Source organism: Argiope bruennichi, chromosome 5 (assembly GCF_947563725.1).
Source record: "Argiope bruennichi chromosome 5, qqArgBrue1.1, whole genome shotgun sequence".
NCBI classification, from domain to species: Eukaryota; Metazoa; Arthropoda; class Arachnida; order Araneae; family Araneidae; genus Argiope; species Argiope bruennichi.
This window is the reverse complement of record NC_079155.1, coordinates 3134212-3147664: the sequence shown is the minus strand read 5'-3', so window position 1 is coordinate 3147664 and position 13453 is coordinate 3134212. Positions and strand designations below refer to the sequence as shown.

The window sequence follows — 13453 nt, the reverse complement described above, 5'->3', positions numbered from 1 at the left end:
AATTTTTCTTATCTTATCTGGCTTTCAGTTTCTTGCGTAGTCAAGGATCAGTCTTAGATAGAGTCAAGGATCTTGATTGTCAAATTGACAGAAATGTTTCATTCATTTCATTTGTAAAAGTAGAAACAAATAGATGAAAACCTCGTTTTATATATGTCATTTTAATGTAGAAAGAATTGACTCCACCATTAATAAAGACATTGTGTAATGCATTTTCTAACAAAAATAATTCTCTGATAAGTAATATAAGGAGATGACATTTCTATTATTAAAATGGCAAATAATAAAAGTTTCTTTAAATGACTAATAAGATCATTCATTTCTATGTAGCTGCCAGTCTTGTTAAATTTCAACAAAATCAGAATATTTGAATTTGCTTATGAATCAAAATTTCATAGGTGGAATAATCGATGATGAGTGAATTTTAATTAAATTAGTTCGTTTAAAGAATTGACTTTTAATTTTTTTTTCATTTCCTATAATTTATGAACTGGCTCTCTGAAATGACTTCCTGCACCCCCGCTCATATATACCTTCATAAGTTTATTTCAAAGGAGATAATTAATTTTCCGCAGAAAAGTTTTTTTTGTCCTTGCTTGTTTTACCACGTATCCTACAACATAAATAAGAAGAAATAAGGAAGTATTTTCGTTTAAACATAACGACAATTATATAAAAGGAAAAATTGAATGATGCAAATAATACCATTAAACGATTAAAAAATAAAGTAACAATTAATTGTAAAACATCGTAATCATTTTTCGTTCAATCGTCCTATTTCTGAAACTATTTAGAAATCCACACTCTTTGCATTTTATTTATTTACTGGATCAAGTTTGAATTTTAGAGTACGAAACTCAAATCATTATGTAGATTGCGGGCTCAGAATGAATCTGATTTCTTATTTCTTTTGTAGAGCCTATGTTACTTTTAAGTGCATTAATGAAATAGACGGATTCCTTTTTTTTTTAATTTTCAATGCCGATTTTAGTCGAACTAAAGGTTAGGTGGAAGAATGTATGTTATTTTTCATCGTCTTCTTCTGTGCTCTGATGTCATTCTTTTGTTTTTGAAAGACGAACAATGGACTCCAGAATTAAACTGACATGTAGAGTTTTCCTTGAAGCACGTAAAAGTGAATTCACTTCCTTTTACTTCAAAATAATTATTTATTTATAATTTATAGGCACCCTTAAAATCCTGAACTATAAGAGACAAGTTTCTTTTATGAGTAAACTGAATAAAATTTTCTACAATTAAAAATACTTTTTCATAGAAATACACAGTTTATTTAAGCTCATTAAAACTACAAATCCATGAGCTAATGAAAAAAAAAAATACAGCATCATTTCTCAAAAGAAAAATATGATATATTACGAAAATATTTCATATCTTAATTTTTTTAAAGCCAGTTTTAACATCGTTTTAAACTCGCATTTTCTAAAATAAAAATATTTGACAAAAAGAAAGGGACATGCAGAGCCTAGGAAACGCAACACTGCGCTCATAATAGCTTATAATTATCAGACAGAGCTTTCGCTAGCTCAACCACGATGTCTCTTAAAAGGACATTATCTATATTTTGTCCAATAAGATCAATGACAAACCAATCCCCGAAAGATCCTTTTCGCATCAGTATTCGAATGTCCCTTTTATCAACCAAATGAAAGTGAGTTTGCAAAGTGTAAGTTCTTACAGCGACGGAGAAAATCAACAGTATGTCCATCATTAATGATAAACTAGTTAAAACGATGAGTATCACGAACCAAAACCATTGAAAAAGGTAAATCTTTTCATTGACAATATTCATGGGCATGACACAGAGGACATCGTAGATTTCTATCGCCGATGACTGTCCGTATTTCCGAAACACACACTTGGAGACTCGAGGGAACATCATAATCATCGGATCGCCCCTGAGGTCAACCGTCGAGTTGGCCCTTAGCCGAGGAGCTTCGTAAAGCTGGAATTCGATGACCCTGAGGCCATATTTTAAGAAACTGCCACCGAAGAAAGTATCCAAAAGAAACATTTGTCCGATGACATTGAAGAGAGCTAAGAACTCGCAGACAGTGTACTGAACAGCGTAAGCATCATGAGCTGTCCAGGTTCGAATTAAATATTTAGTTAAACTACCGAATTTTTCTTTTAGTTCCAGGTCGGGGAGCAAGGGATCTCCTAGATCTTTGGTCAGAGTCTTCATTTTCCCGGCTTCCCACACTTTCCAGAGCCATCTTGGAATGTAGAACAGAACTGCTTGGAAGAAAAGCATGAAGTAGATCCATTGATAGTATCGAAGGAAGCGGAATTCTCTTGCATTTTGGGTTCCATCTATGCCGGGATGAGGAACTTCTATGCCTACCTATGAAATGAAAAGAATGATTTTATCACAGAAATTTAGAAATGAAATGTACCACGAACGTATTGCACAACAGTATGTTTCCAAATGACAGTGATTACTGCCTTTCTTAATCTAGAAACTGCTATTGATTATTATATTTTCCTTAAATGCCAAAATTTTTAACTTACTGGCTCTTTTGGGAAAGTGAAATAAATCTATATCTATATCTAACGAGTGCGGCATAAATTCGTGCAAACTTCAAAAAATCATAATAAAAAAAGTAATGCTCGAAAAAATTGCAGTTCATGAGATTGAGATTGCAAAATGTGTTCTGAGAGCCTTTGGATTTTGTTATTTCCATTAAAAAAATGTATTTAAAAATGACCGATTTATGGCGCACACACGTCATACTGAGACTGTTTATGCAAATCAGTATAGCTATAAAACACAAGGCTGGAAATGGATCTGTCATTCGACGCCAGTAGCATGCTATCGCTACCGGATCGAGCATTAGTGGTTAAACTGTGCTATAAGAACGGTGAATCCACGACTAAAGCATTGCGACAGTTACGGACGGTGAAAAGAATTAAAGCGAAGAAAACCCCAATTTCTTTTAATGGGATATTGAATTTATTTCGCTGTTTTGAGGAAACGGGAAGATTAGAGGATCGTCCACGAAGTGGCAGACCATCCGTCAGCGCTGACCGCGTCCCTGTTGTCCAAAGAGTCATGAGAAATGTGGCAGCCGAGACTTCAACGGGAGTTCCAGTGCACGTGAAGCAGGTACAATAACAGGAATTCCGGAAAGGTTGATACGACGCATTCTGCACGAAATCTTGAAGCTGCATCCTTACAAGATAGAGGCATTTCACCAGTTGTTGCCAGCAGATTGCGAGAAAAGACAAGCCCTTGCAACATGGGTGCTCGCACAAATGGAACGTGACCCACAATGGTTACTGAACATCATGTGGACAGATGAAGCCCACTTTTCATTGCATAGTGACGTCAATACGCAAAACAGTAGTATCTGGACAGCATCAAACCCTCATGCGTATAGGACCAAACCACTACATTCTCCACATGTGACTGTTTGATGCGGTTTCACTGTGTCCTTCATTCTAGGCCCTTTCTTTTGAAGAGCGTTGTCCTGTATCCGGTTGGAAAATCTGTTCCGTCACTGCAGAACGCTATCTTACGCTTTTGCGAGGCCACGTTATGCCTGTTTTGCAGCAAAGACGTGCGTTATCTTCCGTCACCTTCATGCAGGATGGTGCCCCACCCCACGTTACTAGTTCCGATAAGACGTTCCTCCTAGACACATTCACCTGGGACAGAGTGATAAGCAGAGGATGTAAGAATGAGTGGCCTTCACGATAGCCAGATCTTTCTCCAGCGGACTTTTGGTTGTGGGGATACCTGAAGTCTCGTGCCTACCGGGGTTCTTTTGCCACTTTGATGGAACTGAAAGATGCCATTCAATTGGCTGTTAGTGGCATCGATGCCGCCATGTTACATGCAGCTGTAATAGGCATAGTTACGCGCCTTACTTGCTTAACACATTGTGGTGGCGGTCATGTTGAGCATCTTTTGTTTTAAAATAAAATGTACTATAATGTTACTGTGCTCTGTTTTCCTGATTTGCTTAAACCGTCTCGGTATGACCGTGTGAGCGCCATCTATCGGTCACTTTTAAATACATTTTTTAATGGAAATAACGAAATCCAAAGGCTCTCTGAACATATTCCAGCAAACCGCAATTTTTTTCGAGCATTACTTTTTTTATTATGATTTCTTGAAGTTTGCACGAATTTATGTCGCACCTGGTATATCTGTATCTGTATTTGTATCTGTACCTGTATCTATATTTGTATCTGTATCTATACCTATTCCTATATCTATAGGAATTTTATTTAAAAACGCTGCCAATATACAAGTTCCTTTGGGATAAATGAATTCGAATATAACTGTCAATGCAGCCATCAGAACGCAATTATTTAAGCCTGATCAATCAACCAATATGATTTCAGCCTTCATCTTGGAATAAAGAAATAAGATACTGATAAAAATATGGAGACAACTAAAAAGTACAGAGAATACGCATGAAATATGTTTTAATTGCTTTCCGAAGTTCTGCCGTGCTGAATTTCATGAATGGCAACATTGGAGATGTGATAGATTTTGAACAGCGAAGTAGAATTAACCCTTATCGTGGCAAGACTGCTTTTTTGAAGAAAAGCAAAAAAATGCATATAATTAGCTTATTTTATATTTTATATATATTTTTTTATATTTTATATTTTTATATTTTATATATATTATATTTTATATATATTATATTTTATATATATTTTTTATTTTATAGTGGTAGTATATTTTTATAAAGTTGTATGTATGGTATACTATACAAAATGACCATAAAGGTTAATCAAGGCAAGTGAAATCTAATGGTGTCTTTTTAGTCAGATGCAGTTTAAAATTTTAATCTGTATCCGTTACTCTATAACTATAAGTGCACTCAAAATTCGTCAGCATTTAGAGGTCCCACATATAAGAAAAAATAAATTGCACATATTTTTATGTCTTTCTTTCTTCAATTCATTCATTCAACCTTTTAAGATATTTTAAGATTTTCAACTCTTATTAAAATATAAAGTAATTAATTAATATGGAAGATTTGAGATAACGACATTCTTAATCTCATTATTTCATCTTCAATTGCCTCATTGTGTATGTATGTATACATATAGAGAGATACTGAACAATGACACACACACGTATGTAATACGCGTATTTTAAAACAATACCTTTTTTTTGTTTCATTTATGGGATTTATTACCACGCATGCTATAACGAAATTATTATTATTATTATTATTACTTTTTAGTATACGAGGTATACAAACAGAAAGTATAGTAATCTTTAAAACAAAGACTTCTTGATTTAGATATAGATAATTCTAGATTTAAAAAAAAACTATTTATGGAATTACGTCTATCTATTTATTGATCTCTCTACCCGTTAAGAAGATCATCTAAAAGAGAAAGCAGTTGGAAGGAAAAATCTAGTATAAGATCTTAACATCACATTTTTAAATTTCTATGACAGTTTGGGCCAAATACGTTGGAAAATATGTACCTGTCCTGAGCATGGGAATAGGATAACTCAAAAATGCAAACAAAGAGATGGATGACGTTTTGCACAAAATTTTATCACAGAAATGTATAAGTGGATTACAATTTGTACCTCATCCATGAATAGTCCTGCATCTATTGGCTAGTTTTATCGCTAGGTATGTGAAAGCGATCATCCGAAAAGAAGCAATATAGATAAATGAATAAAATTTGGTATGCCTTTTTGCAACTAAAATGGATCTGTATTAAAAGGTTGACATAACTGATCAAACGAAAGACGACCGAAATTCATAGTCAATTTTCTTTATATTGTAAAACGCAAAATACTGCACGCACACGCGCACGCACACAGAGAGAGAGAGAGAGAGACTGGTTCAATATTTAATAAATGTTCCTTATTTCATGATAATGTTTTTGAGAAGTAGTGATATCAGCAGTTTTCAGAAACCCGAAGAGGATAACTCTTTTTTCTAATTATTAAACTGCAGCCATAATCATCTTCCGATGCAACTTTAGCTTTGAAAAAAATCCTTTGATGTTCATTCATCTATGGTGCAAGAAGTATCGATTGTTACACAGAATTTACTTTTCGTTATACCTAACAATACTATGCAGGAATAAGTCAATTTGTTTACTTAGAAGTCTTCATAGTCACGAACCATTTTTATTTGTTCTATTCATGGGGTCCTACATCTCTTGGAAAGATTTTTATACCTCTCAATTCGGTGGAAGTATCTACTGAATGATCAAGACTGAAATATTTTGCAATGTTTTGGCCTGTTCTTATTTAATGTGGCCTCAATGGACTCTTCAGTTTCCTTATATCCAATACTTTCATCTCAATGACTAAACGTCTTGAAATAATATTTTGCTTAATGCTTCTGGTCCATCCCCTTTCTAAATGCTTTGCTGATGTTCTTGCAATTTCTAAAGTATTAAATAACAGTTTTAACTCATTCAGCAATATCAAGTGCTCACATATCACATTAGGGGTGATCTTAAGACTACTCAAAGATCGTTATGATCCTTAATACATAATACAACCATCTTATCGATGCATCTCGGTGATTAAATCTGAGAGCCACTGTAATAAGAAAGTAATCAATATTACTCAAATTTTCTTTCATTATTATAAAACTCTGAGATAACGAAACAAAACGAAATTTCTACCATATAATATTAAAGAGCAAATTCCGCACTTTGCACTATTATATAATATGAACAGAATTAAATAAACCCATTTCATGGATCAGCTGTGAGAGTCTGCAAGCAGAAAAACCTAAGTTACTTTTGAATCAATCTAATATCAAATATCCTTGTTTTCGCTTTAAAATTCAGCAAATTAAAGAGACAATGAATACTTTTTTTGTCAGCTAAAGTTATCAAATGCTCATCAAATACGCAAAATACATATTTCAGCAATAATTACCTTCCTTGGCGATTTTACAATAATTTCCTTTCGTTGTAAATCATACCAATTGGAATTTTCTTTATCTTCGCTGATTTATGCCAAGTTGATATCACAATGGATGGTATAGTTATAGTAAAAAATATTTCTCAAAATTTAATAATTATCTGGATTGAAATCTACATCTGTTGTTAATATAGTAACCCAAACAAGCGAATAGAGTAGCTCTTCTAACAACCCTATAGATACATTTTTTTTACAAATGTTTTCCTTTTTGAACTATTCACCTACTAATTGGCGATTTGGCATTGTTGTCATCTTTAATGATCTAAATAGATACATTAAAATCAACTTCAGCTAAGCTTTAATATACAGTCATTTGGCGTCTTGCGAGGTTTGCAATTTTTCGGTGGCGCTTTGTTTCGGTTACAGTGCCGCCATTTTCTTATGTAACTGTATTTCGATCTTTCCTGTTCATTTCCCTTGATTTTTTTCCTGCTGTACATATTCCGTCTACCTACTTTCATTATTTTCATTTAATTTTTTTTTCATGTATTCCATTTTACAGCATTTATAGATTTTTTTTCTGTCTCCGTTAATTTGCTGTAGCGTTCATCGGAACCTTACGATTGGAAACGCTATTGCTCCAGTTCTCACCACATTCGGCCATTTAACTAAAATTTAGTAACAAACATTTTTTTTTTTTTTGGTTAAAATGATTGTAAATCAAAGCTGTTTCTCAACTTCAACAGTAATAAAAACCTGAAAAAAAATAAACGATAAGATTTAAGATTAATGTACGTACCAAACATGCCAAAATTGTCTAACATAGTCTCATATAGTATCTTCTGGAGTGGTTTCAACTCCAGGAAACCAGATAGGACATTGCTCCATGTTGATAATGTTGAAAATCGTGCCAAGTACTGTTCAGCAACGGATTGTAAAACCCTCCGCGCTTTTACGCATACGTTAGGATGGGTCCGTCAAATAATTAATCCGTCAAAATAAGGATGAAAATAAAGATGAAAGGAGATGTTTACATTTACTAGTATCTAATAGAGGAAATCCAAGGTCAAAGGGAATACCGGAAATACACTTATCGTTCCGCGTCTCACCCCTTAATGAAATGGAGTCTTCGAAATGTGGCCGTCTCAGAATCCGTTGACGAACAGTAGTAAGCGATTCTATCCTTCCAATGCGGAATTTTACCAGAAATGGTAAGAAACGAACAACTTTTAGGTAGCAATAAATATTTGTTTCGATTACATTTGACAAGAAATTACTCCTAAATAGTTTAACTTTAGTGGTAGTACATTAATCTTAAGACTAGCCGAAATTAACTCCTTCTTACCACTTTGTAAAAGGCTTTGGGGATGATGTAAGTGGAGTGAATCCAGCAGTAGGTGTTGATTAAGTCCGCTGAACCCTCTTCAGTGACGTCACACTCAATAGGTTCGCCCACAAACTGCTTGGTAGTCACAATTACAAAGAAAGCCAGGAGAAGTCCGACTGTAAAAGTGTAATGGAGTCTAAAAGTTTTGTAATCATTCTTTATCTCCGTTGTTTGTAAGAGACCAGATTGAAAAATACCCCGAACTACAGTGAACATCTTGCTTTGCTCAAATCTGATCAACTAAGGTGGGGAAAATGACGAATTAATTATTAATATTCTTTGAATGTTTATAAATGTTAGATAATCATATAATGCTTGAAGTTGCCAACTTCTTATGACTTTCAATTTGTTCGAAACTTTTTGTTATTACTAATAAATAATGAAATTTCATTTTTGAATATTTTTTACAATAACTCATACATCTATTCAATTTATATCAAAAATTTTAAAATTTTAAAAGTTATGAAAGTTTTGATACAACATCTTTATGAAACTGTTTCCATAATTAAATAATTGTATTGCTGCTTTCAACAAACCTGTCTCTTTTTAATTTAGTTTCACATTTTAATGCATAGTGCTACTATATTAAAAAAACAAACGCAATGTTATGCCAGGTATGCACTCGGTCAGTTATAAGACAACAAGTAGGTAGCGTATGCGTAGAAAGGGTCACGATTTAATAAGATGGATTCAGGCATTCCATGCTTGGCTATAAATTGCCGTTTTGGCGTATCTGATTTTTTTTTTTTTTTTCACTGAGCATCGTATTAAAATGATGGATACTTACACAAAGAAACATGGTAAAATAAAAAGAAGGTCAACATACCTAAACTTGGAAAACTATAGAAAAGAAATGGCAATTAAAGTGAAAATAACCCAACCTTGCATCAGAAAGAGCAAAAATGGCGGAATTAATCTATGATAAGTGATCAATTTTTTAACGCCAAATAAAAACTCCGCCAAATTCTACAAACGCATGCGCAGTAAGAAAAAGTACAATGCAGAGGCTTGTAGTTGTCCCGTCGGGACAATTACTTGACATCGACCGAACAGCATTTTTCAGCTTTTCTACGCATGCGCTGCCTACTTGCCTTCTTTTAACTGGCCAAGTGTAAATCCGGTAATAAAGTTTGTTTGTTTTTTTTTAATTTTAAAAGTATGAAATAATAAAAATGTATTTCTGAAATCAAAATTACCACGAATAGTTACTACCAATTTTTTCACTAAAAGAAGGCTCCGTGATAATGTTTATCATGATGATAAAGTAATACATTATTATCAGAGGTATATATAATAAATTTGGGAGGCTTAAAAGTCATGGGACAAAGATAACTACAGAAGACAACAAACTAATAACATTGATGTCAATTAAACACAAGTAATCGAGATACGGTGTACGGACGATTCGACGATAACTTGGATTCACGGCATCAGAATAGATCTTAATTTGCTTAGGAAGAAAATAAAAGAAACTAATTTTTGTTTATAAAAAAAAGGAAAAGATCTGTGGCACGATGAAAAAAAAAATTTCTTTGATTTGAAAAAAAAGTACATGGATAATTAATAATAAATATAAACTGTCACAAAGGATCGCGTTCAATAACATTCTACATAAATATTTCAAACTATCGTACACAGCTATGCTAAAGACTCAAAGTTCAAAACATACTTATTCATGTTAACATTTGATATCTTTATTTTAAGGCAATTGAAATTTTTTTAAATAAATACTTTGCATTTTTTAATTTTTCTTTTGTTTTATTACCATTAAATGGAAAGAGAGGCTCTTAAATCAGATACAGTAGCGTTTCGAATTTCTGTATTCTTTAGTTTATCCTTTGGGATTTCGTATTCGTAAAGAGTTTTCTTGCTGCCTTTACAATTCAGTTCCAACCATGTTCAGGTACAGACGGAGTTTAGCTGAATGTTTGTCTTATTGTCCCAATTCCGTGATCTGACATATTTTTAACTCAAAGTTTAACCTTTTAGGAAGATACTTCTATTTCTCATCAAAATAGAACAAGCCTATGATGGTTTTGATCTAGAAGCTGCCCTCGAATTAAGATCTAAGTTACTTTGTTCTGTCATGTTGTTTACTTGCCTATTATCACTGATGCTTTAATTAAAAGAGATTTTTACTGCAAATCTTTCCGTAGTAATTCATAAGATGGAATAAATGTTTGGATGGGGGAATTTTAGTCTAACAACAGATGTAAACAATAAGTTGATAACAATAACAACAGATGTAAACAATAAGTTGATAACAATAACAACAGATGTAAACAATACATGAGAAATATCGTCAATGTTATATTAAAATGTTATCTGGCATTTTTGCCAAAACATTTTATAGATTCAAATGGCTCGATTTCACATGAGAAATATCGTTTTGTTGTTGTTCCTGATCCCAGGTGCGCTATACCACCTCCATGAAACCAAAGATCTCTAAAAAGTCCAAAAACAAAAGGGGATGCCTAAAAATCTCGAAAATAGTAAAATTTAAACATTTAAGAATATGATTGGAGGAGACTTGATCTACCTTGCACCAAAGACATTCAGCATAGATCATCCGGCCATATTGGAAAGTGAGGGATGTAATGTGTCCACTCAAAAAACGAGAGAGAGAGCAGTTTTCTGTTTTCTAGAGATATCCAGACGGTGACACCAACCAAGACTCTTACCAAAGAACCAAAGATGAGCAGGTGGGGCTATATGCACTATATTGCATCTTTTTGATAGAGGAAGTTTCAAAATAAGTTAGTGTTACGTCACCATGAAAAATGTCAGCTGAAGCTGTCTTAGCTAAGTTATCGGCTATCTCATTATAATTTAAACCAACATGTGTGGGGACCCACTGAAAGTATATAGAGTGTTCTGCAGAGATCCTGGCAATAAGGTCTAAGATATTCATGCCAATCTTGTCCCCCACTTTCGTCCAATGAGAAAAGTGCTGTATAGAGGCACGACTATTCGTTAAAATCCAAATGTCTCCGAAGACAATTTCAGAGGACGGGTCGATAAATTGAAGTCCCTTATAGATTTCAATAAATTAGAACCTGAATACAGAACAGTTGACAGGATTACTAAATAAAATATCAGTAATTCCTTCAGGTGTCTCAATGTGCACGCCACTAATAGAAACGCCACTATCTCCTTTACTGTCATCAGTGTACATTTTCAGAACCGAAGATGGAATGCTATGAATTGTTTCCAGAGACATTTGTCTAGTAAATTCAGGTAACTCTGACTTTTTGCTAATCTTGGTCAAGACATCAGTATGGAAATGAATTCGATGAGGGTCAAACTTAAAATTCCAATAAGGCTTTAAGGAATGTGGTTCCACATCTCCAGAAGGTAGATCCATCTCTTTTGCGAGGGAAAAAAGGCTGTGTTTCTTTAAACGCTTATTATTATGCCAAGAATGAAGGTAAGCAGAAGTTCTGTGCTGATCATTGTAGCTATAGAGCTAGTTGTAATATTTTGAAAGGCAGTGACTTCTTCTCAGAGAAAGAGGTGGCAGATCACTCTCTTACAGTTCAATGTCATTAGGACAGCTATTACGAAGGCCAGTAATTATTCTTGAAGAATTTAATTGCACTCTTTCAAGTTTGTCTAAGTTAGCTTTTGGGGCACAAAAATAAATTGTTGAACCATATTCTAGAATTGGTCTGATCAGAGAGATGTACGTGATTCTCAATGTATTAGCATTCTGCCCCCCCCCCCAGTTTCTCCGGAAATATATTTAAGTATGTTGAGTCCTTTCTTACATTTATTTACAAGAGCTCCTATATGTCTGTTGTTCAATATCTCTTTATCAAGAACGTGACCCAAGTATTTGCTATTTTTTGCATAATTTAATTGCCATTCATAAAGACATTTGGTTGGTAATTATAAAGATGTCTATTGGTAGTAAAGAAAGTAACCAATGAACTTTGAGGTATTGAAAGTAAGTTTATGAATTTCAGAAAAAGCACACATACCTCAGTAAGTGCAGAGTTGAGGTTAGATTCAATTCTCTCTACGTCAGAACTAAATAAAAAATAAACTAAATAAACTAATTCTCTCTAAACAAGATTGCCACAAGATGATGTGATCGGAAAAAAGCCCCACGTTACAGTAGTTATTGATTATCTCTTCGATACCAGCAATATATAGTGAAAACAATAATGGGCTCAGTACTGACCCTTGAGGTAGTACATGTCTCAGTCCGGAAGGCTCAGACAAAGTGCTTTTGTATTTAACTCTAATCGATCTGTGTTGCAAAAAGTCAGAAATCCAAGACAGGGCTCTCCCTTTAATATGAAAAACATCATAAAGTTTCGGAAACCGGAACATCATAAAGTTTGTCTCCGGACCCTGTAAAAAACTCTACTCATGTCCAAAAGGACAGCCGCAGTGTGGTTGGTTGGTTTTCAGTTTTGAGAATCCCTGACATTCTAGCAAAAGAATAACATCTGATCAATTGCACTATGTCCCTTTCTAAAGCCATATTGCTCCTTTGGAAGCAGTCCATTTGAGGACAAATAAAAGTTCAACCTGGCTAGGACAAGCCTCTCTATGAACTTGTAACCGAAAGATGTCAGCGAGATGGGCCTAAAGCCCTCTACGGATCTAGCATCCTTTTCAGAGAAATATTGTCGCTGTTATATAAAAATATTTTCTGGCTTATTTGCCAAAACATTTTATAGATTCAAAGGGCTCGATTTCCACATGAGAAATATTGTCACTGTTGTATCAAAATGTTACCTGGCATATTTGCCAATACATTTTATTGATTCAAAATGTTTGTTCTGGTAGGTTACATGTTCCTCAGATTGTTTTATTTTATATTTAGCTGTTCTGTGTATTGGAAAAATCATACATCGCTAATGGTCCAGTTATTTTTCCAAAGTACATATGTTTTGAAGTGCAGGGATTTTGACATACGATCATTTTAATTCGCCTGTGACTGGTATTTAATATGATTAATTGAACGCAGCCGAATCATCCTAAAAATATACATTTTAAGATTCCATCTATTTTTGAAGAACTCTACAGAAAAAAAAGTCTTTAAACAACATTTTTCTAAAATTAACTATCGTCCTGAAAATCTGTTAAGAATCGAATTTAGTCCATTTTTGTATTGGAAACTGCATATACTTCGACGCATTTTGTAAAAGTGAAACTGGGAATCGTTAAAA

At 33.8% G+C, this 13453-nt stretch overlaps 1 protein-coding gene across 1 annotated transcript; it reads right to left on the bottom strand.

The window, feature by feature from the left end:
• Positions 1–1504: 1504 nt before the first annotated feature.
• LOC129969024 (innexin shaking-B-like) lies at positions 1505–11637 on the bottom strand. The gene is made up of 3 exons (XM_056083423.1): positions 11338–11637; positions 8232–8513; positions 1505–2362 (listed from the first exon to the last, which is right to left on the bottom strand). The coding sequence occupies exons 1-3, from the start codon at positions 11635–11637 to the stop codon at positions 1505–1507; spliced, it is 1440 nt and encodes a 479-aa protein (XP_055939398.1).
• Between the last annotated feature and the right edge of the window lie 1816 nt (positions 11638–13453).

What these genes read in the sequence shown, in the direction of transcription:
- LOC129969024 (XM_056083423.1), bottom strand. Translation starts at nt 11,637, where the DNA reads ATGGATCTACCTTCTGGAGATGTGGAACCACATTCCTTAAAGCCTTAT. An exon ending in GTAATCCTGTCAACTGTTCT is followed by an intron (nt 8,514 to 11,337) that starts GTATTCAGGTTC and finishes TCCCCACCTTAG; the next exon opens with TTGATCAGATTTGAGCAAAG. An exon ending in CCAAAGCCTTTTACAAAGTG is followed by an intron (nt 2,363 to 8,231) that starts GTAAGAAGGAGT and finishes TTCATTTCATAG; the next exon opens with GTAGGCATAGAAGTTCCTCA.